The sequence below is a fragment of the Tenrec ecaudatus genome, chromosome 16 (assembly GCF_050624435.1).
Source record: "Tenrec ecaudatus isolate mTenEca1 chromosome 16, mTenEca1.hap1, whole genome shotgun sequence".
NCBI lineage: Eukaryota > Metazoa > Chordata > Mammalia > Afrosoricida > Tenrecidae > Tenrec > Tenrec ecaudatus.
The window spans coordinates 26,461,971-26,487,048 of NC_134545.1; the positions used below are offsets into that span (position 1 = coordinate 26,461,971).

Consider the following 25,078-nt stretch of genomic DNA (forward strand, 5'->3'; position numbering starts at 1 on the left):
TTCTTCACTAATACCATAATTCAAAAGCATCGCTTCTTTGCTCTTGTGTATTTGTTGTCTCCCGTGGATCGGAATTGCCTATTGCAATAGGTCGCTTGATTTCCCGAGTGCGCCTTCCCTGAGTGTCGATTGTGGATCCCAGTAAAGTGAAATCTTGGACAACCTCCATTTTTCTTTTCCCTCTTGTTTACCACAGTGTTGCATATTGGCTCAGTTGTAAGGATTGTTTTCTTTTCTTCCCATGGAGGGGTAACCCATCGTGAAAGCTCTAGCCTTTGATCTTCCTCAGTAAGTGCTTCAAGTCCTCTTTCCTGGCAGCCCGCAGGATCGTGTCATCTGGATATCGTAGGTTGTTTATGAGCTTTCCTTCAATCCTGAAGCCATGGTTTTCTTCATGTGGCCTTTTTAATTCTTTAGGCAAGAGGAATTCTTTGGTTTCTTTTATTTCAAAAATAAACCTATAGCGCTTTCTACACCTACCGGATAGTCCTAGAGAATGGAGGGTGTGTGTATATGGGGGCTGGGAGGGGTAGCATCTTAGGAAGACAGATTCCTAGGCCCTCGATCACGATTCTGACGCATAGGACTGGGGAATTCCAATATACTGTGTCATGGTGGTTAAATGCTTTTGACTGCAGACCGAAAGCTTGGAGGTTTCAATTCACCAGCCACTCCTTGGGAGAAAGATGAGGTGCTCTACACCCCCTTACTCCCCCAAACACACAACAGCCTTAGAAACTCCCATGGACAGTCCTGCTCTGTCCTGTGGGGTCGCTGTGAGTTGAAACCCACTTGATGGCAGTGGGTTTGGATTTGGTGACTCCTTTTGTGCATCCCGTCTTCACGGGGGCCACCCGAGAATCACAACTTTACAGGGCCCCTTAAAATGCCTTTGTGATTCCCTTACATCTTCATGTCTTATGTTTGTTTTCTGTCTGATTGTTACAGTCACGGTAACCTCATAGTTGTGGAAATGGTAGTGGTCGGCTGGGCGGGGGGGATGTGTCTGACCTCCTTTAGCTACACCAAGGAGAAGGAATATCCAACACCACATCTCTCCAAGGATGAGTCTTGTGAGGCAGAGGTCAGGCATGCGTCCACCCCTCATCCTTTATCCTCCTCTGACATCCACTAGCCGTCATGGCCCTCCACTTCTCTGCTGGGTTTGATAATTCATTACAATGACTACACAGGACTTACAGCTAACATTCAGGATTCTGTCATTTATTAGAGAAGTTAATAGGTTGCAAGTCAGTATCAAAGACCATCCAGGACACAGTCCCTTGGTCCACAGTGTCTCTTCTCTGCCCTGCTGACAGACATGGCTCCCTCTGGTTGTTGGCCTGTCCCACGTGGTACTTTGGCCTCTGCCCTGCGCTGGCTCCTTTAGTGGTGATAAATGCCCAAGAACATCCACTCTGCAAGCCAAAGGCACTCAGCTTTACATGTGTGTGGACTGGGATTTCTGCCACTGGGTCTGATGGTCTCTGTCTTAACAGAGTGTCCTCTGGTACCTCTGCTGTTCTTCTACTTCACACCGGGCCACCACATCATGCAGGAGGTCAAAGGTGTTCTGCTGGTGGCTCTTCTCTCTCAATGGTTGTGGGATTCTCTTCCGACTTCTGAAATGCTTCTTCTTACAACTACCAGAATGTGAAAACTAACCAGTTGCCCCGTCAGAGCGCTGTAAACCTTTGCATGTCCCTATCCAGTCTTTTGGTGAGAGTTACAAACCGCCCAAAGAACAAACCAATCTGTCTTGGAAGAAGTACGGTCAGAATGTTCCCGAGAGGCAAGAGGGGGAGATTTCATCTCACGTGCTCTGGACATGTTGTCTGGAGAAACCAGTGCCTGGAGAAGGACATCATGCTTAGGAAAGTGGAGGGGCGGACAAAAGAAGACGGTCTTGGACAAGGTGGACTGACATGTGGCTGCAACCCTGGGCTCAAGCATAAAAACAATCGTGAGACCAGCACAGGACCAGGCGGTGTTTCATTCTGTTGTGCAGAGGCTCACCAGGAGTCGGACCTGACTCAGCGGCACCTAACAACAAACAAGACTTTGTATGGATGGAAGAGCCGTGCAAAGTCATTTCACTTTACTGTTGTAACGTTCCACTGGGTGAGCTTACGCTGGAGGAGGTAATCGGGCATCGAAGTTTGGCCTAAGTTCCACCTGACAAGCTGTGGCTTCTGTTTCTAATTGATTTGTTCGTCTGGCACACCTTTATTTCTCCACTGATCTTGTTAAGGAGTACCTTTTAACTCTTGGACAAAGACTTCTTTTTTTCCCCAAAGACTTCTTATAGATTATTGAAAGTAGACCAGACTGGTATTCTGTGGCCTGCACCCAACCTATTGGCATTGGACTGGTATGTTCCGATATTTTTAACTTTAACCTGGAAAGTCAAATATGTAGTCCATGAGGCATAATTAGCCCAGCCTCACCTGTGGAAGGAAGCTGCAAGGATGATCCTGTTTGCTCTCTCTGACACAGGCATTGAGGACTAGGACCTAGGACTTCAGGCTCTCTTAGAGCACAGAAAAGTTAGATCCTGGGAGTCTACCAGGTCTCATGCTATCTAAAGGTCCGCCTCCTGTATACCAGCCTGAATTAAGCACACGCAGGTGGCTCTGGCTTGTGTTCAAGGAGACTCAGGAGCATCAGGTCACTCCAGAGAGTTCAAAACCTGTCACAGGAACTCCCGCAAGCCTAACGTTCTTGCATTCCACTCTTTTTTTTTTTTTTTACTCTTCTATGTGTAGCTTTATTTATTTATTTGTCTTTTAAAAAAATATTTTATTAGGGGCTCATACAACTCTTATCACAATCCATACATATACATACATCAATTGTATAAAGCACATCTGCACATTCCCTGCCCCAATCATTCTCAAAGCATTTGCTCTCCACTTAAGCCCTTTGCATCAGGTCCTCTTTTTTCCCCTCCCTCCCCGCTCCTCCCTCCCTCATGAGCCCTTGATAATATATATGCACCTATATGCACCAGTGTACAACCTCTGCTCTATCGAGACTTGCAAGGTAGATTTCGGATCATGGTAGTGGGGGGGCCGGGGGAGGAAGCACTTAGGAACTGGAGGAAAGCTGTATTCTTCATCGGTGCTACATCGCACCCTGACTAACTCATCTCCTCCCCTAGACCCCTCTGTGAGGGGATCTCCAGTGGCCGACAAATGGGCTTTGGGTCTCCACTCTGCACTTTCCCCTTCATTCACTCTGGTAAGATTTTTTTTTTTTTGATGATGCCTTATACCTGATCCCTTCGACACCTTGTGATCGCACAGGCTGGTGTGCTTCTTCCATGTGGGCTTTGTTGCTTCTGAGCTAGCTGGCTGCTTGTTCACCTTCAAGCCTTTAAGACCCCAGACACTATCTCTTTCGATAGCTGGGCACCATCAGCTTTCTTCGCCACATTTGTTTATGCACCCTTTTGTCCTCAGTGATTGTATCATGGAGGTGTGCAGCCAATGATATGATTTTTTGTTCTTTGATGCCTGATAACTGATCCCTTCGGAACCACGTGATCACACAGGCTGGTTGTTCTTCCATGTGGGCTTTGTTGCTTCTGAGCTAGATGGCTGCTTGTTTATCTTCAAGCCTTTAAGATCCCAGATGCTATCTCTTTTGATAGCCAGGCACCATCAGCTTTCTTCACCACATTTACTTGTTCACCCGCTTTGGCTTCAGCAGTTGTGTTGGGAGGGTGAGCATCATAGAATGTCAATTTAATAGAAGAAAGCATTCATGCATTGAGGGAGTGCTTGAGTAGAGGCCCAAGGTCCTTCAGCCACCTTAATACTAAACCTATAAATATAGACACATAGATCTATTTCCCCAGTACATGTCTTTGTCTAGACTTCTATAAATGCCCTTTGCCGCCTAGTTCTTTCCTCTATTTCCCTTGACTTTCCTCCTGCCCCACTATCATGCTCCGTCCCCACCTGGGTTACAGCTATACCTCTTCTTTACTTTACCTTACCCTTGATCATTCCATAGCAGGCCTGCCACTCCCCCCTCACCACCAATTTGGATCACATGTTGTTCCCTTGTCCCCGGGTTAGTTAACACCACTTCCTTACGCCCCCCCCCATCCCAGCATTCCACTCTTTTGTAAATATTACAAGTAGTCGGAAATTTACTATAGGTGACTGCAGACTTGAGATCCTTGGTGACTGTAGACTTGAAATGCTTGGTAACCGACTAGAATCTTGGCCTAGCAACTGACTTATTATTTTCAGATTTAGGTGAGGGATAGTCAATTAATATGATCCTTCTACCCATAGTCCCCTTTGTGGGGGTATTAAAACGTCCTATTTCCTGAGGGGGGGAGGGTTTGTTGAAAGACAAAAATCACTCCATCAAAGCCATTCCTCTGTGTGTCAGAGCCATCTTGAACAACCAAAACTCCAAGACCCTAGGAACAAGAACCATTAGAGGAGCACGTTCAAAATCTACAAGCAGTACACCCCCCCAAAAAAAACAAAAACGGAATTGTGCTGTGTGGAGTGGAGCTTACGTAGTATGCATTTTTCCCACCAGGGGAGCATCGAGTGACTTGCTCTTGAGTTAGCACACTGGCAGCGCCTCCTGGGAGGGTTCTTTCTGGTCACAGTGAATTTTTTCATGAAAGCAGTTTCCTTTGAAGCTTGTTTTCTGTGATGGCCAATTTAAGAGAACAGCCTGTGGCTGTGAAATTTTGTTTCCTGCTGGAGAAAAACGCCACAGAAACGGTTGTGATGTTGAGCACAGCTCACAAAGACAGCGCTGTGGGAAAAACTAAAGCGTATGAGTGGTTTCGGATCACAAACCTCATTCTGGATGTTCATTAACTTCCCAAATGGATGGCATTGTTGAAATGAAGTGCATTCGGAGTTCATTCCACCAGGCCAGACTGTTAATCAAGCCTTCTATTTAGAGGTTCTGAAAAAATTTCGTAACTATGTGTGTGACAAAAGACCTGATTTGTGGCAGATGGGACTGTTTTTGCCACCACAACAATGCACCTGCTCACAGCTATCTCAGAGTACCAGCTTTTGGCAAAAAAACAGCATGCCTCTCATGCCCCAAGCAAGCACCTTACTCACCTGACCTGGCTCAGTGCAACTTCTTTTTATTTCTGTGAATGCAGAGAGACCTGAAAGGACAGTGATTTGACAGTGTAGAAGAGGTGAAGAGAAAAACGAGGGAGGTGCTGTCAGCCATCCAAACAGATGAGTCTGAAATATGTTTCCCAGAATGGGATCACAGATATGACAGATGCATGTAGTGGAGGGTACTTTGAAGATAGTGACAAGGTTTTGTGGAAAAGTGTAAATACATAGCTTTGGGGAAAAAATTCAGGGTTTTTTTTTTGGAGGGGGTGTTATCCCCTTGTATGCCTGAAGTGGCAAAGCATGAAACCATAGGCACTAGAGGCTGCAGCACAGAGACCATGGGACAGAACAAAGGAGCTGGACTGAGACCAGAGGCCAAGACAAGGAGGCCATGAGACAAAACGAGTAGTGCGGAGCCGGGGAGACCCTGAGGCAGAGTAGTGGCCCACGAGGCAGAGGCTAAAGAGAGAGCGACTGGGCTGCTGGCTGCGGACAGGCACTCCTGTGGACCAGTGACTACACCCTCACTGTTAATTTCCCTAATTAACTCCCGTTACTGTGAGTTCCGTTTGAATCAGGTGCGGCCTTTACAGTGATCTGTGGAAAGCAGCAAAGAAGCAGAGAGTCCTGGGAGGAATGGTTGGTGTCAGGACAGGTAAAGCCAGCGGAGGGTGGCGGCCTGTCTGACAATCTGTCTCCTGCAGTAGGGAAGCCAGAGGAACTCTGATACAGCGTGCTTCACACACAGGCTGGGCAGTAGAGGGCAAAGAGATTTGCCTGGAAAATGTCACTGATCCAGTGTTACAACAGATTCAAGATGCTTCTCCCTGCCAAATACCAGCGGTGTAGAGGTCTAAGTGGTTTAGGGGAGAGAGCTGGCACCTGACTTGGCTGCCCGTGTCCTGGGTCTTGCAAGCTTGCTGCCTCTTAGTGGAAAATACCTGCGTTTTCATTCTCTAGTAAGCTGGTTAATATTCTGTGGTCACGGAAGCAGGATAGCATCAATATTCCGAGCGTCCTGTGTCTGCGCTGCAGTGAGAGGAATGCTGTGTACTTTCTGGAAGAATGAAATTTGATTCTCAGTTCCCATAGTAATTCCCATAGGGTTCCATCTCAAATCAACGGCAATTTTAAATAATCGCTATATATCACGTGTTTATGAAATGATAGAGTTGATTATCTTCTAGAATGAATTAATGAGTCCCTTTTTCTGCTTTTTTCCCTCAGTTTTTGTGTTTTTTGATCTGACTGTAGATGATCAGTCTGTTTATCCTAAGGAATTGAGAGATGAATACATCTTGTCAAAAACTCTTGGAAGGTAATCTTTCTTTTCTTTGTCCTTATCACAATTGCACACAATTTCTTAATTTAGTAAACTTTTCTCATTGTTTAATTTTGGGTTCCTGGTTTTAAAACATGCACTATTTATAAAGTATAGTGGTGAATATAAAAAAGATAGAGCTTTCTGTAGGATATTACTTATGACGGACATGTTACTGATTTATTGATAAAAAAGGAAATGAATTTTTTTTCAGTATATCAATTTTATCTGCTTGACAGCTCTCTCTCTTTTTAAAACATTTTATTAGGGGCTCATACAACTGTTATCACAATCCATACATATACATACATCTATTGTATAAAGCACATCTGTACATTCTTTGTCCTAAACATTTTCAAAGCATTTGCTCTCCACTTAAGCCCTTTGCATCAGGTCCTATTTTTTTCCCCTCACTCCCCGCTCTCCCCTTCCTCATGAGCCCTTGATAATTTATAGATTATTATTTTGTCATATCTTGCCCTATCCGGCGTCTCCCTTCACCCCCTTTTCTGTTGTCCATCCCCCAGGGAGGAGGTCACATGTAGATCCTTGTAATCAGTTCCCCCTTTCCAACCCACTCACCCTCCACTCTCCCAGCATCGCCCCTCACACCCTTGGTCCTGAAGGTATCATCCACCCTGGATTCCCTGTGCCTCCAGCCCTCATATGTACCAGTGTACAGTCTCTGCCCTATCCAGCCCTGCAAGGTAGAATTCAGATCATGGTAGTTGGGGGGAGGAAGCATCCAGGATCTGGGGGAAAGCTGTGTTCTTCATCGGTACTACCTCGCACCCTCATTGACCCATCTCCTCTCCTGAACCCCTCTGTGAGGGGATCTCCATTGGCTGACACTTGGGCCTTGGGTCTCCACTCTGCACTTTCCCCTTCATTCAATATGGTATATATATGTATACATATACACACATATATACACACACATACATATATACATATATAGACACACACCTATATATACATATACACACATATCTTTTTTTTTTTTTGCATGATGCCTTTATACCTGGTCCCTTTGGCCTTCGTGATCGCACTGGCCGGTGTGCTTCTTCCATGTGGGCTTTTTTGCCTCTGAGCTAGATGGCCGCTTGTTTATCTTCAAGCCTTTAAGACCCCAGACACTGTCTCTTTTGATAGCCAGGCACCATCAGCTTTCTTCACCACATTTGCTTATGCACCCTTTTGTCTTCAGCGATCCTGTCATGGAGGTGTGCAGTCAATGATATGATTTTTTTGTTCTTTGATGCCTGATAACTGATCCCTTCTGGACCACTCGATTACACAGGCTGGTGTGTTCTTCAAGTCTGCTGCTTTTAACGTGAAACCTTACTTACTCATTTTTTGTAATTTTCGTTTTTGTTTTTTTTGTAATTTTCATTTTAAAATGTCTCCTATAGATATGTGGTCTTTTATGGGTTCTTTTCATAGTTCTCTCAAGGTTTTTTTTTCTTTTCGTGTAGCCATTATTAGTTCTTTAATTTTTGCCTTGCCAAATATGGCAGAGAAGCGGGGGAAGGGTGACTCCGGATAGTGCAAGATATGACAAAATAACAATCTATCAATTATCAAGGGCTCATGAGGGAGGGGGAGAAAAAAGAGGACCTGATGCAAAGGGCTTAGGTGGAGATCAAATGCTTTGAAAATGATTAGGGCAAAGAATGTACGGATGTGCTTTATACAAATGATGTATGTATATGTATAGATTGTGATAAGAGTTGTATGAGCCCCTAATAAAATGTAAAAAAGAAAGGATATTCATAACCCCCCAAAAAAGAAATATACCATATTTATTTAATCACCTTCTGTACCAATCTTGATTAGTAAGTTTTGCATCACTAATGAAAAGGATGGCAGTTCAAAGCCACCAGCCCCTCCAGGACAGAAAGATGAAGCTCTCCACGCCCATAAAGATTTGCAGCTCCGGAAACCCTAAGTAAAGGCTCAAGGCGTTGGAATCGATTTGATGGCAGTGGGTTTTACTTTTGGGTTAGATCCATCCATTTATAGATATTTGGATCATTTGCACATTTGGGAGGTTAGGGAATCATACTGCTGTAAACATTCATGTACAAGTTTTATGTGGATATGTGTTTTTATTACTTGTGGACAACTGCTTAGTAGGATTGCAACTACCGGATCATATAGTAACACTATGATATTTATTTTTCTCTTATCAGTTTAACCGGCTTATAATTCACACATCATAGAAATCAGTAGTTTAATCACATTAAGAAGAGTTGTACAGTCATCACCACAAGTTTAGAACACGTTCTTCCCTGTGCTCATTGTTATTTGTATGTTTGGCATTTGGCGGTACTGCCAGACTGTTTTCCAAAGTGATTGCTCCATTTGTCCATGTTCTCACTAACACTTGAGTTAGTTTAAATGTTTATTTATAGTTTTTCTAATGAGTATGACGTAGTATCTCATTGTGCTGTTGCTTTCCATTCCCCTTATAACACGTTACATTGAGCATCTAATTTTTTTTTATTTGAAAGCAGACCCTGTTTTATTCAGAGACCAGATTACAAAAATAATCACGGCAGGCAGATACCTTAGTTCATCCTTCTAATAAGCCTGTTGATCTGGTCTTCCCTGTTGCCTGCGTCTCCGCCTTCTATGAAATGGGTGGTCTTTTTCTTCATCCCACCTTGTGGAGAAGATAGTTTGAAGGGCCACAGGAAGTTATTTGCTTCTTTGAAATGTTTCCCAACAGTATAGATCTCATGAATCAGATCCTCCATGCAGATGATGCCATACTTACCAAGACACCATGCAATCAGAGTGTTATCTGTCAGGGCAATACGCTTCTTCTTGATTTTGCCGTAGCCACGCTTGTAGATGAGTTCATTCACTGACTTCAGGTTTGGGTACCCCCATGCAATGCATGGTTCCACAACCCTCAGCATGTTAACTGAAGCCTTGGTAAGCTTAACAAAGGTGCCATTGAAAATCTGGCGAAGGCGAAGAAGCTGCAACACTTTTCGAACCTGTGGGCTCACACCATTTGTACCTATGATCCTGATAACAAACGCCAGCATGGGCCCTCCGGGTACATACAAGTTACCAGCTTTCCTTGCCATGCGAGCCATTCGGATTTCAGTTCTGTCCATCTGCCTGTGTTCCTTGTGATAGTGCTTAGCTTTCTCTTAGATCAGCTTCCTCTTTGCCTTTTAAAGCATCTTTTGGGCAACCTTCTTTCTTAGGCGTTTGAGCTTTAGTTCTGCGAAATTCCTCCGCTTTTTCTTAAGGGTCTCTGGAACAGCAGGACCTTCTTCTTCTCCGCGACAGCCTCCATGTTTCCTGCCGGTTTTAAAAAAAAAAGCACATTGAGCATCTTTTTTACATGCTTATTGGCAATTTGTATATCTTCTTTCTCAAAACCACGGTCCTTTTAAAAAACTGGTGTGTTAGTCTTTAGAGTTTTGGGGTTCAAGAGTTCTGCCTTCCGGCTACAAGTCCCTCATCTGAAAGGTGATCTGCAAATATTTTCTCCCATTCTGCATGTTTTCTTTTCACTTGCTTGAGGGTCTCCCTTGAAGGACAGAAATCTGAATTTTGATAGAAACCAATTTATTTATCTCGCTTGTGCTTTTATGATTATATCTAAAAATCCAATGCCCAACCCATGGTCATGCCCAAACCATGGTCATGAAGATAAGCCCCAGATTTTCTTTTAAGAGTCTCTTACATTCATATCTTTGATTCATCTTGCGTTGATTTCTTTTGCATGTAGTGTGAAGTAAGGCTCTAGCTTCGTTCCTTTGTGTCTGTCCCAGCACCATTTGTTGGACCATACTTTCCACATTGAATGGTGTTTTGGTACCTTTGTCAAACATGAGCTGACCATAAACATGAGGGTTTAATTCTGGTGTCTCCATCGACAAAGACAATTCTTTGTTTCCTAATGTTAGCACCACACTGTATGGATTAATGCAACTTTATACTATATTCTATAGTTGGAATGTCTTCAGTCCTTCAACTTTATTCTTTTAAAAAAAAACATTTTATTAGGGGCTCATACAACTCTTATCACAATCCATACATACATCAATTGTGTACAGCACATCTGTACATTCTTTGCCCTCATCATTCTCAAAGCATTTGCTCTCCACTTAAGCCCTTTGCATCAAGCCCTCTTTTTCAACAACTTTATTTTTTTTCAGGATTGTTGTGACTGTTTTGGAAGGAGGGCAGTACTTTTGAGACAACTGGCCCCTTTTGTCTCTGATGTAGGAGCTAAAAACATAGTCCCATTTGACCCTTCAGGTTTAGTGTTATCCTATCAGTCCTGCCTACGATGAGTATCATTTGCTGTAACTTGGTACAAGCTTCACAACTTAAACCAGCACATTTCTTCCTGTCCAATTTCTGTGGATAAGAAATCTAAGCCTGACTTACCTGGGTCCTCAAAGTCTACTATCTGTTGAGTATGTTGGCCAGGACTGGGTTCTTTCAAGCTCAGGTGGTGACTGGCAGCATTGAAGTCCTTGTCAGCCGCTAGCCAGGGTTGCCCTCAGCTCCTTGCCACGTGCCCTCCTCTGCTGGACAGCACACAACACGGCAGCCGGCTTCTTTAAAGCTAGCCAAGGAAAGACAAGTTGCAGTCTTACGTGCTGTCATCAAAGAAGTGACACCATGACTTTCACCTTACTCTGTTGGTTAAAAGCCAAGTTACAGGTTCTGCCCGCACTCAAGCAAAAGGACATGGATGTAGGAGCTACCCTAGAATCTGTGGGCCGAACTGACTGAACTCGCTAAAGGGCTTAGCATTTGCCGGGGAGCGAATGCTCTGGTACCTTAGTGGTTAAGTACTCACCTGCTTAGCAGATGCTTGGTGGTCTGAACCCACTTGCTGCTCAGTGGGGAAAACCTAGGTCTGTCTACTTCCGGAAAGATTTAAGGTCTTGAAGACCTTGCTTTGTGATGTCATTGTGAGTTGCAATCAACTCAATAGCAGGTTCAAAAAGGGCAGGGTAACCATCTGAAACTTACCTGGTTAGTCGCTGGCTTCTGCTGTAGCCTCTGTGAGTCACATACCGCAGGGTCTCCTGAGAGAATGAGTATGAAAAAGCAAACGCTCTCATCTTATTTTATTTTATGCCTAGTTTGACTGAAGGTCTTTGGATCTTCTAGCAGCCACCCTGGCAATAACATTGAGAGCCACTTCCTTAGGGAAGGTGTTCAGGACTGAGAGCGTTAGCACGTTACACCGTGAGTGTCCTATCCCATCACTGTTTCTGTGAAGTTATAATGGTGACCAAGTGCCCAGGTTCAAATCTTTGTCCAAGAAACGTAGTAGAAAGAACTGTTCTCCCAACGTCAACATTTGATTCCAAAGATAACCGTAATAGACCTAATTTTGGTCCTGTATCAACCCCAGTGGGGCACTCTGGTGCACCTTAGGTTAGGCATTGGCTGCTAACTGCTAGGTCAGTGACTGATACATGGGGCAGAGTGGTATTACCACCTCTCGATTCTCCATTCTAAAGAAAGATGACCCAACAGAATGGTCAAGTTATAGAACAATCTCACTGATATCACATGTAAGTAAAATTTTGCTGAAGATCATCCAACAATGGTTGCAACAGGGACTTGCTCGAGGCTCAGGCCGGATTCAGAAAGGATGTGGAACAAGAGGTATCATTGGGGTCGTCAGATGGATCTTGGCTGACAGCAAATCCCAGAAAGATGTTTACTTGTGTTTTATTGACTATGTCAGGGCCTTAGATCAGGGGTCCTCAATTTATCCAGCCTGCCAGGTGTTTTTGCCCTGTTTGTTTTTTTTTTTACTTCAAAATAAGATATGTGCAGTGTGCATAGGAATTTGTTCATAGGTTTTTTAAAACTATAGTCCAGCCCTCCAACGGGTCTGAGGGACAGTGAACTGGCCCCCTGTTTAAAAGTTTGAGGACTCCTGCCTTAGACTATGTGGATCATAACAAACTATGGATAACCTTGAGAAGAATGGGAATTCCAGACCATTTCATTGTGCTCATGCAGAACTTCTCCATGGATCAAGAGGCAGTTGTGTGAACAGAACAAGGGAATACTGCCTGGTTTAAAATCAGAAAAGGTGTGTGTCAGGGTTGTATTCTATCACCATGCTTATTCACTGCGGAGCACATCATCAGAGAAGATGAAGAATGTTCTTGCCTTTTGACATGGATGAGGCTTCACGTGTTCTCGGAATGTAGACATGGGGAGGGCTGTTATAGGGACTGTTGGGTGTCAAATAGTCACTGCGAGGGACACGGGGGGGGGGGTCCTGGTGATTGAAAACCGCTTGACACCATGACGTGTGCTTTTCCCACAGTGGTGCCTGTGGTGAGGTGAAGTTGGCTTTTGAGAAGAAAACGTGTAAGAAGGTAGCAATAAAGATCATAAGCAAAAGGAAGTTTGCGATTGGCTCTTCAAGAGAAATAGTAAGTACCTTTTCGGGTGGCTGCTGAGCTGTTCTTGATGCTTCTTAGCTTCTTAAGTGATCTTTAAGCCCAGGCAGCCTTAGTGTTCAGCTAAGTGAGTTTGTGAAAACCCTAGCTCATTTCCCAGTTTCTATGATCATTATCAAATTCAAGGAACTTTTCTTTAGGGGTTCTTTGGCGAAAATATGCGGTTGTACTGAAGGACACACGGAACAGGAAGTGAATTATTTCCTTCCGAGTCCAACATTGTGAGGAGGCTGTTTTGACAACCAATGACAGGACCTAAGGGGTGGGAGGGCGGAGGGGGCCCAGCCATGCTCCCACCACTGCAGGCCGACAGCTGTTTTTAGTTTTCCTCTTCCCTTCCAGCCTTGGTTCACCCGAGTGTGTGTTTGTGAATGGTTGAGATCATACTCCATATACAATTCTGCTTCCTGCTTTTCCCACATATGCGTTGTATTACAATCTCTTTCCTGATCCATCCTTCCGTGCGATCGTGTCTCTTTCTTCAGCTTCGTCTGTCAGGATTTACTCTCGTGTTTTCATGGGCTGATCATATAGGTGGCTTCCAATCCTTGGCTCCCCCGGGTAAAGCAGCAACGCGGCGCTTCAAGTTTTATGCAATTTTTATTCTTGTTTTTGATTTTAATTAAATTACTTGAATAGTCTTTTTATAGAGTAGCCATTTGTTTTATGATCCTTTACTGTAGTCTACATTTACAGGCTCAGTGCAGTGGCTAAATGTGTTGGTTGGGGTTTTTTTTATCACACATGAGCCCCCAGAGGCATGTAAAACATGGCCCCTTGTCCCATTTTTCTTTGGGGCCAGCAGTTTCTGGCTATTATACTCCAGCAGTCTGTAAAGATCAATTTTAAAAAATTCTCCCTAGACAATGCCATTCTCAAGGGGCACAAGGAATTTCCTTTCTCTGTTCACTTTGTTAGTAGATTTTTTCCCCCCTGTGATTTTGGATTTGTTTCCTGTTTGGCTGAGGTGGGGGGTGGGGCAATATCTCCCAGATTTCTAATGACCTGGGGCACGAGTTTGCTTTTCCATTTCATCCTCCAAATTGCCCTGGACGCTTTTGGACGGTGCTGTCATCCGAGTACAGCCAGGCTCCATGATGCGTTGCATTGCTTACAGGAAGAGGCAGGCTTTTACAATTAAACATCTAGGTTGTGGAGCCAAAAGCCTTTATACATGACCATGTAACCCTATATCCTCCTTGCTTGCGGAGGGTGTAGTCTGGGAAGTTGAATTGCTCAATCTATCCTCTTGGAACTGTCACGGAGAATGACGACAGTATCCTAAAGCCATTCTCCCCTTGGAACAAATCTGTGAGATGTTTTTTTCCTGCTCTGAACGGGTGTAAACCTGTCAGCCTGCAGGGGCTGCTCCATCATTAGTAAGTGGCCTTGACATTTTCGTTGTGCATGTTAATGACCTACCTTCTCATCCGTGTCTTTTGCCCATGTGATTGTGGTAGCGAGCGTCAGCGGTTCCGCAGCTAATGAGGCAAGTAAAGCTCGCACGTTCAGCATGAGAGCAGTGGAGCCCTGGTCCCTTTCTGGGAGTGGGAACTGGGACAAGGACTTCCTTTCTCGAACCTCCATTGCCTCACCTGTCAATGGGAATAGAATCTAGTTCACATAGTGTGCTGCTAACCACAAAGCCAGCATTTCGGAACCAGCACACGCCCCCCAAGAGTGGAGATTTACAATCTCAGAACCCCATTGGGGGAGTAGGTTCTACCACAGTGATTCTACCCTGTTACTTCGGGTCGCTGTGAGTCAGAATCTGCTCGATAGCAGTGGTGCGTGCACTTGGAGATGGAGACCTGGGTGAGATGATCCTTGTAAATGAGAAGTTCAGTACCGGGTTGGTGCAGCACTATGTACTGAATCCTTCACTGTTTGCCCAGCCCTTTGCACAGAGCTGTGGAGTTCACTGCCCTCTCTGGGGGTTAGCCTCTTTAGGAGCACTGGGCTGGGTTTGGAACTTGTGAATGGTACAAAAATATGCTGGCGAATATTATTACTAATAAACTCTAATGTTATTCACCAAAGGATCCAGCTCTTGATGTTGAAACAGAAATAGAAATCCTGAAAAAGCTAAATCATGTAAGTATTGCTATAAAATATAACTGAAGTGCACTTCGTGTGAATCTCTCTGAGTGCTGAGTGTGTGTGTGTAGCTGTTATTTAGTGAGGAGGACTTTCCCTGAAATTTCACCAGTTAGTTTTGTTTGGGAAGACAACACTAATTTTAGTTAAGTTGGGTTTAATTTTATCTGAAGGGTTTGTTTGTTTACCTGAAGTTTTAATGTCTTGAAATACTGAGAATTTCCATTAATTTTTGTTGGTGTGCACCAAAGCAGTCCAAGGGGATCCATTAAATATGCGAACTTCCTGTACCTATTTTCTGATTTAATGCTGTCTGTGGCCTTAGCTAACCACAGGTCCGCTGCTTCCAGAAAGAGTACAGTCTTGGAAACCCACAGGCGCGGTTCTACCCTGCTGCATTGGGTCTCTGTGCATCAGAATGGACTCGATAGCAATGCGTTTGGTTTTCAGTGTTTGGTGGCCTCATTGGTTCGTTGACTGCAAGGTCAGCAGTTCCAAACCACCAGCCCTTCCACAGGAGGAGGGACGGGGAGGCTTTTTACTCACGCCAAGAGTTGCAATCTCAGAAGCTCACAGGGCAGTTCTATTCTGTCTTAAAGAGTTGCTATGAGTTAGCATTGGCTTTGGCTTTGGCTTTTGGTGGCCGTATTGGAGTCCCTGTGTGACTTAGATGGTTTAGTGCTCAGCTAATAACTGAAAAATTGATGATTAAAAAAAAAAAGATTGATGATTTCAATCCACCCTGAGGTGTCTTGGGAGAAAGGTCTGGCAATCAAGTTCCAAAAGATCACAACCATTGAAAACCCCATGAAACACAGTTCTGCGCTGACATACAGGATTGTCATAAGACTGAATGGACTTAATTGGAACTGATTTGGTGGGGTGGAGTCGGGGGTGGCCTCCACAGTGTATAGATGTTTTTTTTTTATTATTAACTTTTTTTGGTGTTTTTAAAAATATTTTATTGGGAGCTCTTACATAATATCATAACATTCCATCAATCACATAAAACAGTTTTGTACAATTGCTATCACAGTGGTTTCAAAACATTTTTTTTACATAGATGGCATATAATATTTAAAAATACTATTAAAACAATGTATTATTTAAGGTTAAGTATGAGGGGATTTTTTTAAAGTGTAGGAAAAAATGAATTAAAATATAATGGCATCTTCCCACTTTCCCCAACTTCTTTTTTTTTTAAAGTCATTTCATTAGGGGCTCATACACCACCCATCTCTATCCATACTCCTATCACAATCCATACATACATTAATTGTGTAAAGCACATTTGTACATTCGTTACCCTCATCATTCGCAAAACTTCTGCTCTCCACCCAAGCCCCTGGAATCAGGTCCTCATTTTTTCCCCTTCCTCCCCACTCCCCCCTCCCTCATGAACCCCTGATAATTTATAAATTATTATTTTGTCATATCTGGCTCTGCCCCACGTCCCCCTTCCCCCACTTCTCTGTTGTATGTCCCCAGGGAGGAGGTCACATGTAGATCCTTGAAATAGGTTCCCCCTTTCCAACCCACCTTCCCTATGCCTTCCCTGTGTGTGTAGATGGTTTTTATCTTTGCTTTTGCATTGTGACCTCCTTTCTGCCCAGATATAAGGGTGCTTTTAATAATGATACTAATAGTAATATATAATAGTAAGGGTTCCTGGGGGAGGGCGTGAGAGGGAGGGGATAAAGAGGAGCTGATAGCAGAGTTTAAGAAGAAAGAAAATGTTTTGAAAATGTTGGTGGTTCAAAAAAAATGACAAGAAAATGGTGGCAGCAATTGTACAATTATGCTTGATCTGATTCAGTTACACATTGTTATGTCTGTAAAAGCTTCCAATAAAATGATTAAGAAAAAAAAAAAAGAATTCTTATCCCTTTGCTGACCACCCTAAACTGCTCAAACAGCAACTAGAAAGGAAGACAGAATTATTGCCGCCTGCACAATAAGTTCATAGGCTCCTGTAGAGCTCAGTGGATAGGGCGTGGACCCCAGGGCTTCGAACCATTTCCAGTTGGTTCAGTCATGCTCAGTGGAAATAAGGACAGTGCACCTGTTGCATAGTCATCCAATCTGTCCGTGTTTAGCAACCAACTGCTGTGCAGCAGCTTCCTTGAGTGTTACGTGGGGCCAGCCACCATCTCTGAAGAGGGCACAGCTGCCTGGGTGCTGCCCTCTTTCCATTGGCCATGGCTGCACCCGCTTGTACTGGTGTGACGTCCTGGTGGGATAAGTGATAGTAGTCAGGATGGCGATCAATAAGATGAAACAAACTGTGTATTGTTGAATAGAATAGGACTATGCTCTGAAAGCCTTCACCCCATTTGCAATTAAAAGTAACAAAGAAGAAAAAATGAGGGGTGATCTAGAACCACCCTGTGGGGTAGTGTTACCTCGTCGTGTCGGGTCCCTCGCTGCTGGCATCACCTTGAGGGCACCAACACCAACGTGTACTGAAACGCGAATGAGTGAACCCGAGACCCTTGAACATGCCTCCCCACTGACGCGACAGCTACACCTTCCCGCTGAAGCTGCGTCTGCCCCTTGCTTCTCTCCAGGGGAGCCCCACTGTCCTGAAAGCTGCGTTTGCCTTTCCGCTGCTTTGAAGCAACCATGACCACATATCCGTATCTCCCCCAACAGTGCGGTGCTTTACTGATAACTTCCTCTAAAATGAAAGTCTTTTTTTTTTTTTTTAGCATTCACTTGCTGTCTAATATGACACCGATGCTTACTTTATTTTTCACTCATACTTTGATATATAAAAAGACAAAGATCTTTTTTTTAAATCGTTTTATTGGGGGCTCGTACAGCTCATATCACGATCCATCCATCCATCCATTGTGTCAAGCACATTTGTACATTCGTTGCCATCATCATTCTCAAACCATTTTCTTTCTGCTTGAGCCCTTGGTATCAGCTCCTCATTTTTCTTCCTCCCTCCCCCATCTTTTCTCCTTCATGAACCCTTGATCATTTATAAATTACTGTTATTTTTTTATGAAAAGACCGAGAGCTAAAAAAGAGGACCTGATGCAAGGGGCTTAAGTGGAGAGCAAATGCCTTGAGAATGACTGGGGCAGGGAATGTATGGATGTGCTTTATACAATTGATGTATGTATATGTATGGATTGTGGTAAGAGTTGTTTGAGTCCCTAATAAAATGTAAAAGAAGAAAAGAGAAAAAAAATGATTAGGGCAAAGACTGTACAGATGTGCTTTATACAATTGATGTATGTATATGTATGAACTGTGAAAAGAATTGTATCAGCCCCAATAAATTGTTAAAAAAAAAAAAAAAAGACCGAGAGCTTATGCATTGCATTTTCTTAAAATCCAGAACACGGATTGTTCCTAACTTTCACAATAGTTCCACACTGCCGACTGAAAATAGAGCTATTTAGAAAGCACTCAACTTTCAAATGAAGTTGACATTCACTTGCTTGCGGAACTCAAAGATTTCTCAGATGTTCAGACAGCGCCCAAAGTGGTGGATAAAACTTTTCAGTTGGCTTGTGCTCATGCCAGGTGCTGCACTGATAGACAGACCCCGAGTCTGTATTCATCATTACGGCCTCTGTGGTCTTCAGAGCCAATGCGCTTTTTCCTGCCCCCAGCCAGCATTATAATACACCACCCGGAGCAGTAGATACAGAGCATGTCTATGTAACACATCATACTGATCTGATGTTGACACCTTTATACCATTCTTGGAAACACCCATAGCAAATTCTTCCTCCAGAGGAACAAAAGGCAGCTTTCCATCTTGCTGGGCAACATCTATATAATTTATAAGGTTTCGTGGTACTTTCAGACTTCCCCTCAGACAGTTTCAGCTTCTTCACGGTACCAACATACTTCATTCGAGATCCTGCATAGGTGTTTGAATGCTGCATTGTCAGTTTTTCGTGGAATCTGTACCATGGCTGGCCACAGTACTGGATCACGACAGGCCCCCAGGACTAGAATCTATAGACTTGCTCTTAGTACTGATTTCACTACTTTGGGAACTTCTACTACTATGTTGTTTTTGCCTTTTGAAAACAATTTCCCCCATAACTTGATCCAAAGAAGCACGCCTCTCTGCCTTGAATTGACTGGGGCCAGCAGATCCCCTTGGGAGCCTCTGTGTTGATTGGGATTTTTGAGGGCACCTCTGCCCAGCGCCACCCATGGGGACCCGGTTCTTGGTCTGAATAAGTCTTTCTGACTCGGCCCAGTTTCCAGGGTCCGTCTCTGCTGGAGCAGCAGTGCCCTCACTGATTCCATATGTAACAGTTTGTTCCCAGAGGAGGATCCGGGGAGGATCCCAGGGAGGACCTGGAGGACCTTACTCAGAGCAGTGGGTGTTATGGAGCTTGCTTTGTAGCAAGATCATCCTGGTAAGCTTTGCTACTTTTTAAAATGTTGCTGTGACATGCTCACAGGATGATCCCAAATCCTAGTGACAACTCTCTGTGGAAACAAGTCACCACATCTCTCCCCTGTGAAACTGCCTGGGGTCTAGCAGCTGAGCACTTAACTGCTTGCATCACCAGGGTATGTTGGTCTCCATATAGAGCCTAACACCCTACAGACGTTCCCTTCTCTTGTGGCATAAGCCAATGCCTGCATCTGCTGGGCTGTGTATCTCTAAATGAATCCCTAAATCGATCTTCTGACATTGAGCTTTGTGGAGGCAGTGGTAGTTCAGGGGTACACTTCTCACTTTCCCCCCCGCTAGCCAGAGAGTGGCCACCACCCACCTGTTGTCTGTCAGTGGAGGCTGCCTCGTGGCTTTGATGCTGAACTTCCAGATGAAGACAGACTAGTAAGAAAGACTTGGTGGTCTCCTTGGGAAAATCAGCTGTTGAAAACCCTGCAGAGCACAGTGGTCCAATCACAGGGGTGGGACCAGGCCACGTGGCATTGTGTTCCATTGTGCTTCGAGACACCATGGTGTAGGCTGACCCACAACGGCTTAGAACAGCCGGGACCACTGCTGAGATTTATTGGTGGTCCTTTGCCTTCTGGGTAAAAAAATCATAAACAACATGCTCTCCCAATGTCTAATCCTGCATTCCTTCACCTGTAAGATTTTGCTATGTACCTCATGCTGACCAGAGGTTGCAAATTGCCAGCCAGAGAGGGTGGTGGTGGTGTGTGTTCGTGTGTGTGTGTGTGTCCCCATCCGTCCACCCGATTGACCTTTGAATAACCTATCAGGTTCCTTAGGCCATCCTGCAAACCTTTTCTCTAGGGCGGTGGGCAGGAGGGCCTGGGAATGAGAAGACCTGGCTTCCTTCTTGGGTGTCATCCCGGTGTGTGAAATGTGGTTCCCTGCGGGTTTTGGGGAGCTGCTTGCATGTCCCGTGTGAGGAAGCAGCTAGATTCTGCCCCACCTGCTCCCCACCAGTAACTTCATGGGATCTCCAGGCAGATCACACGCCTATACTCAGCCTCCCTGAGCCTCTGCAACTGTCCCCGCTCCCTGCCCTGTGGGTGGGGTCCTTTTTCAAAGTCCTTCTCACCACTTTTCTCCCACTCCCCACCTCTTTCAGCCTTGCATCATCAAGATTAAAGACTTCTTTGATGCAGAAGATTATTATATTGTTTTGGAATTGTAAGTAACACATTTATATTTTCATTTCCTTTTAAATGCTTTTAAGCCACAAGTTGGAATTTGGTTGGTGGTGAGGGGTGGAGGGGGTGGCATCTATAGACCGTGTAGGACAGGGGCTTGGGGTGCATGATCAGACATTCTAAAACCCCTTCATCGTTCCTTAAGGCTGGTGACAGTTGGCTGGGCCTGGGCTTGGAGTCAGGCCCGGGTTTGATGTTGCCATGGAGGAGCCTCGGTGAAGTGCTGGGCTGCCCAGAAAAGGGGTGGCGGGCCAAATCCCTTCGGGCACCTGTTTGACAGATGAATGGTTGGTGGTTCAGACCCACCCAAAGGCTCCTGGGAAGAAAGAAAGATGGGGGGATTTGCCCCTGTAAAGATGGCAGCCTTGGGACCCTTGTGGCCGCTCTGTGGTGTCACATGATCCCACTCACGGTGAGTCCAAATCTGCTCACTGGCACCCAGCAACAGGCCGTCTCGTCTCCCTGTGGGTCCGTTTGCGTCACCCTTCTGAGTCTCACTCTCCTGGTGTTAAATGGGGATGAAGGTGGTCTCACCACAAGGGTTAAGTGCATGAAGCCTGGAACGTCTCTGGCACAGTACTGGGCACAGTGCGATGCTCAACCAGAGGGCAGTACTGGTACTCCAGGACTTGGTTCTGCAGACCTTTCCAAGGAGCCCTGTGGCACAGTGGTTTCTGTGTTGGGCTGCAAACTGCAGAGTCGGCAATTTGAGTCCTCGGTCTTTTTGCAGTAGAAAGATGTGGCTGTCAGCGTCTACCCAGATCAGACAGCCTCAGAAGCCCAGGGAGCCATTCTGTTCTGCTCCATAGCATTGCTAAGAGTCAGATTGACTTGATGGTCATGGGTGGTGCTGGTGCTGGTAGCTCTTTCTGCTCAGGATCAAGTCCTGAATATCTTTGAACATCTCTGTTTACTTTGATGGCTGTGAAGTCTTGTCTTGCTTGGTGTGACTAGAGTACTTTCCTGTCTCATGCTTGGAAGAGACCCATCTTGGTGGCCGTCCCTGTATAAACCTACAATGTTCCTGTCATGGCCCAAAGGGGTCAATTAGCTCCTGCTTGTCAGATGCTGGCTGTGCAGGTTGACCATGAAGACTGTTGAGCAAATCACACGACTGGGAGAGATCGGATGGCCCTCATGATGCTGAAGGGAGCATCTGCCGCTGTCAAACAGGCGCTTGCTGCCTGGATAGAGCGAACCAACAGTTCATGAATCATAGCAGTAGCCAACAGAGTCCTGGTAGGAGCCCTGTGGTTAACCATGTACTGCTCTGAAGTATTGGCAGTTTGAGCCCACTGCGTGTGGCTGCAGGGAGAAGGTGTGACAGTCTGCTTCTGTACAGACTTCCAGCCTTGGACATCTTCAGAGGGAGGCAGTTCCACTCCATCCCCTAGATTCTCTAGGGTCAGAATGCAACTCGATGGCCATGGGTTTTTTTGCTTTTGGGGCACAGGGGTTAAGTATTTGGTTGCTGACCTCAAGGTTGGCAGTTTGACCTTACCTTACAGGCAGCTTTACCCAGGTAAAGCCCTGGCATGCTGATGCTGTACATGCAACAACCAAAAAAACCCACTGGGGCAGCCCTGCTTTTTCACATGGGTTGTCCTGAGTTGGAATTGACTTGATGACAAGCTGCAGCAGTAGCCATGTGGTTGACCGAATAGCAGTGGGTTTGACTTAGGAGCTGAGTACTGTGTGGTTCCGTGAGTTACTTAATAGGGCTCTTCTAGATAGATAAGGCTACTGGGAGTTGAATATGACTCGATGGCACTGAGAGTTGGGGGCCATAATCTCTGTGACCCCCACCCAGTAATTGGGTGTTGCTGTTGTTAGTACCATCTGGTTGTTAGTGCTCATCTGCCATTTGCGTGCTGAGGACCTCTGAGACGCGGGAGACAGACACAGAGAGAGTGGTAACGATGTAAGACTACTCGGAGCAGTGGCGGACAGATAGTAGTAGCAGAAACCAGAGACCAGCTCCAGGTGGCCTAGTGGGCTTCCTGATCACCAGGCAAGAACACCGAGTACCTTCCTTGCTAGCAGAGCTGGGCACTTCTAAGCACTTGGTAGAGTTAGGCTGGGGAGATGAGTGACTTGAGGCTGAAGCTTAGTGGTGGAGCAAGGTGCCTTCTGGCTGTTATCATTGGAGCTAATGAGCTTTGTAACATGTGCTGGACTAGGGCAGAAGCTGGGCTGGCCCAAAGGGCTGAACGGCCAAGGGTCATGGAGAGGCATGCCACTGGGCTGAGAAGCTATACAGAACTGTATCCTGAGTCACTTCTGATCCTGAATTGTCACCTGTTATTGTTCTATTAAACCCCATAATCATGAAGATTTTCTGTAAGTTCTGTCGTGGCTGTTGCAATGAATTACTAGAGCTAAGAGAGGGGGAGAGATTGCTTTAGAGTAGCGGTTCTCAACCTGTGGGTCGTGACCCCTTTGGGGTTGTCAAACGACCCTTTCACAGGGGTTGCCCGATTCATAACAGTAGCAACTTGACAGTTATGAAGTGGCAACGAAAATAATTTTATGGTTGTGGGGGTCACCACAACATGAACTATATTACAGGGTCACAGCATTAGGAAGGTTGAGCACCACTGCTTTAGAGGGAAAGTGGGTGTCAGAATTGGTTGAGGTTGAAAGGTAGAGGTGTTTCTGACCTCCGTCTCCTAAGAATCCAGCGTGTGTGATGGTTTTCTGTCACAGCCACTGTGCCAGTCTATCTTGTGGCGGGCTTTCCTCTTTGTCACTGTCCGTCTACTGTACCTAGCCTTTTCGGTGAGTTAGACTTTTTAGCTCCACTTCAAGAGAGAAGGGATTGGACCAATGCCCATACTGTATCCCCACCACTGATCTCCTTATCTCGACATCCATCTGGGCACCCGGAACTAGCCCCTTCTCTCAGAGGCACAAGTAAGCTTCAAATCGAAGCCTGTTGCCCCCACATTGATTCAGGCTCCCAGGGACCCGGTGGGACAGAGCAGGCTTTCAAGGCTGTCTGTCTTTACTGAAGCGGACTGCCACATCCTTCTCCTCCAGAGCTGCTGGGGGCTCAACTGCCACCTCTTTAGTTGGCTGCCAGGTGCGTAACCTCTGTGCCACCAGGGCTCCTTAGACACCCTCTTAGAGGTACAATAAATAACCTGCCCAAAGCTACCCTGCTGGGAAATGCTTCAGCCCCTGGTTATCTGATCATCGCCTTTCCCTTACTCTGCTGCACCCACCTCAAGACCCACCCAGGCTGTGTGGTCAGCAGTTCCTTGCCACTGGTCTTCTGAACCCCATTTCCGAAGCTCCCCGTTTGTCCCAGCTCTCACTGCGCACTGCAGCTGGCTCCCCCTATTCTTGAGTTTCCTGCCGGGACCTCTGTGTATGTGCATGGCTGTCCTAGGTGACAGCAAATGGCCTCGCTGTGCTTGCCTGGAGTTTGTGGGGTTCAGGTGTCCATCTTCTGTCCCAGTCAGCTTCCCGCCAGGAATGAATGGCGTGCTCTGCCTGTGTTTCAGGATGGAAGGAGGAGAGCTGTTTGACAGGGTGGTGAGGAACAAACGCCTGAGAGAAACTACCTGCAAGCTCTATTTTTACCAGATGCTCCTGGCTGTGCAGGTAGAGATGCTCTGGGGTCTGCTGACAACCGCCTTTCTTTCAGGTGCACCACGGGCTGCCTGAGTTAGGCAGGAGGAGATTTCGGAAACGTGGGCTAAAATCTGAAGATAAGGTGGGGGGGATGTTGCTCTCTCCTTGGCCAAAACAAGTCTACCTCTTTGCCCACTGTTTGCCCAGGTGGCAGAAATCTCGCGGAGAAGCTTAAGAGAGGGAAGGAAGCAAATAAACACACATCCTTCTCTGGCTTTAGCTCGGACAAGCTTCTGGAGGAACATTTGTCTTTGCTTCTGCCTTGTCCTTATCGAAATCCTCTTTAGCGTTTCGAGGGTGGAGCAGGGGGTACTGAGTCCAGGCCGCCAGGTTGGGGTTATCACAGAGTCCAGCCTTCATACCTCAGTTCCACAATGGGGATGGGTGGTCTAGGTGGGGCCGGCATCAAGGAGCAGCACCATTTAAAACCCAATTAAAAAAATAATAACAATGATTTTTTTGAATGTGAGTATATACCAAACTGAAAGCCAAACCCACTGCCATCTCATGGAGTCCATCATAGCGACCCTGTAGGACAGGGTAGAATGCTCCTGGGAGTTTCTGGGACTGACTTGCCTGTTACCCAGCGGCACCACCAGAGGAAGACCTGGCGGTTTATCCTGCAAATATGACAGCCAAGAACTCTGCTCTGTAACACATGGTTCAAAACCAACATACTGCTGTAGGTGGGTTTTACTTCTTTTTCTTTAGTTTTGGCTATGGAGCCCTGGTGGTGTCGTGGTTACACGCTGGGCTGCAGTCTGCATGGTTGGCAGTTCAAAACCACCAGCAGCTCAGGGGGAGAAAGACTG

The 25,078-nt window shown here is 45.6% G+C and overlaps 1 protein-coding gene and 2 pseudogenes across 2 annotated transcripts in view; 1 reads left to right on the plus strand and 2 right to left on the minus strand.

Moving 5' to 3' along the window:
- The window catches only part of CHEK2 (checkpoint kinase 2), a 60,749-nt gene that overhangs the window by 19,877 nt on the left and 15,794 nt on the right, over positions 1 to 25,078 (plus strand). For both annotated transcript variants that reach the window (XM_075534961.1, XM_075534962.1), the window contains 5 exons: positions 6,342 to 6,432; positions 12,767 to 12,875; positions 14,943 to 14,996; positions 20,549 to 20,610; positions 24,137 to 24,236. In XM_075534961.1, coding sequence (XP_075391076.1) covers positions 6,342 to 6,432; positions 12,767 to 12,875; positions 14,943 to 14,996; positions 20,549 to 20,610; positions 24,137 to 24,236 — 416 coding nt within the window. The remainder of the gene's footprint in view (positions 1 to 6,341; positions 6,433 to 12,766; positions 12,876 to 14,942; positions 14,997 to 20,548; positions 20,611 to 24,136; positions 24,237 to 25,078) is intronic.
- Positions 8,961 to 9,754, minus strand: LOC142429831 (large ribosomal subunit protein uL30 pseudogene; annotated as a pseudogene).
- LOC142429517 (integrin beta-1-binding protein 1 pseudogene) lies at positions 18,444 to 19,065 on the minus strand (annotated as a pseudogene).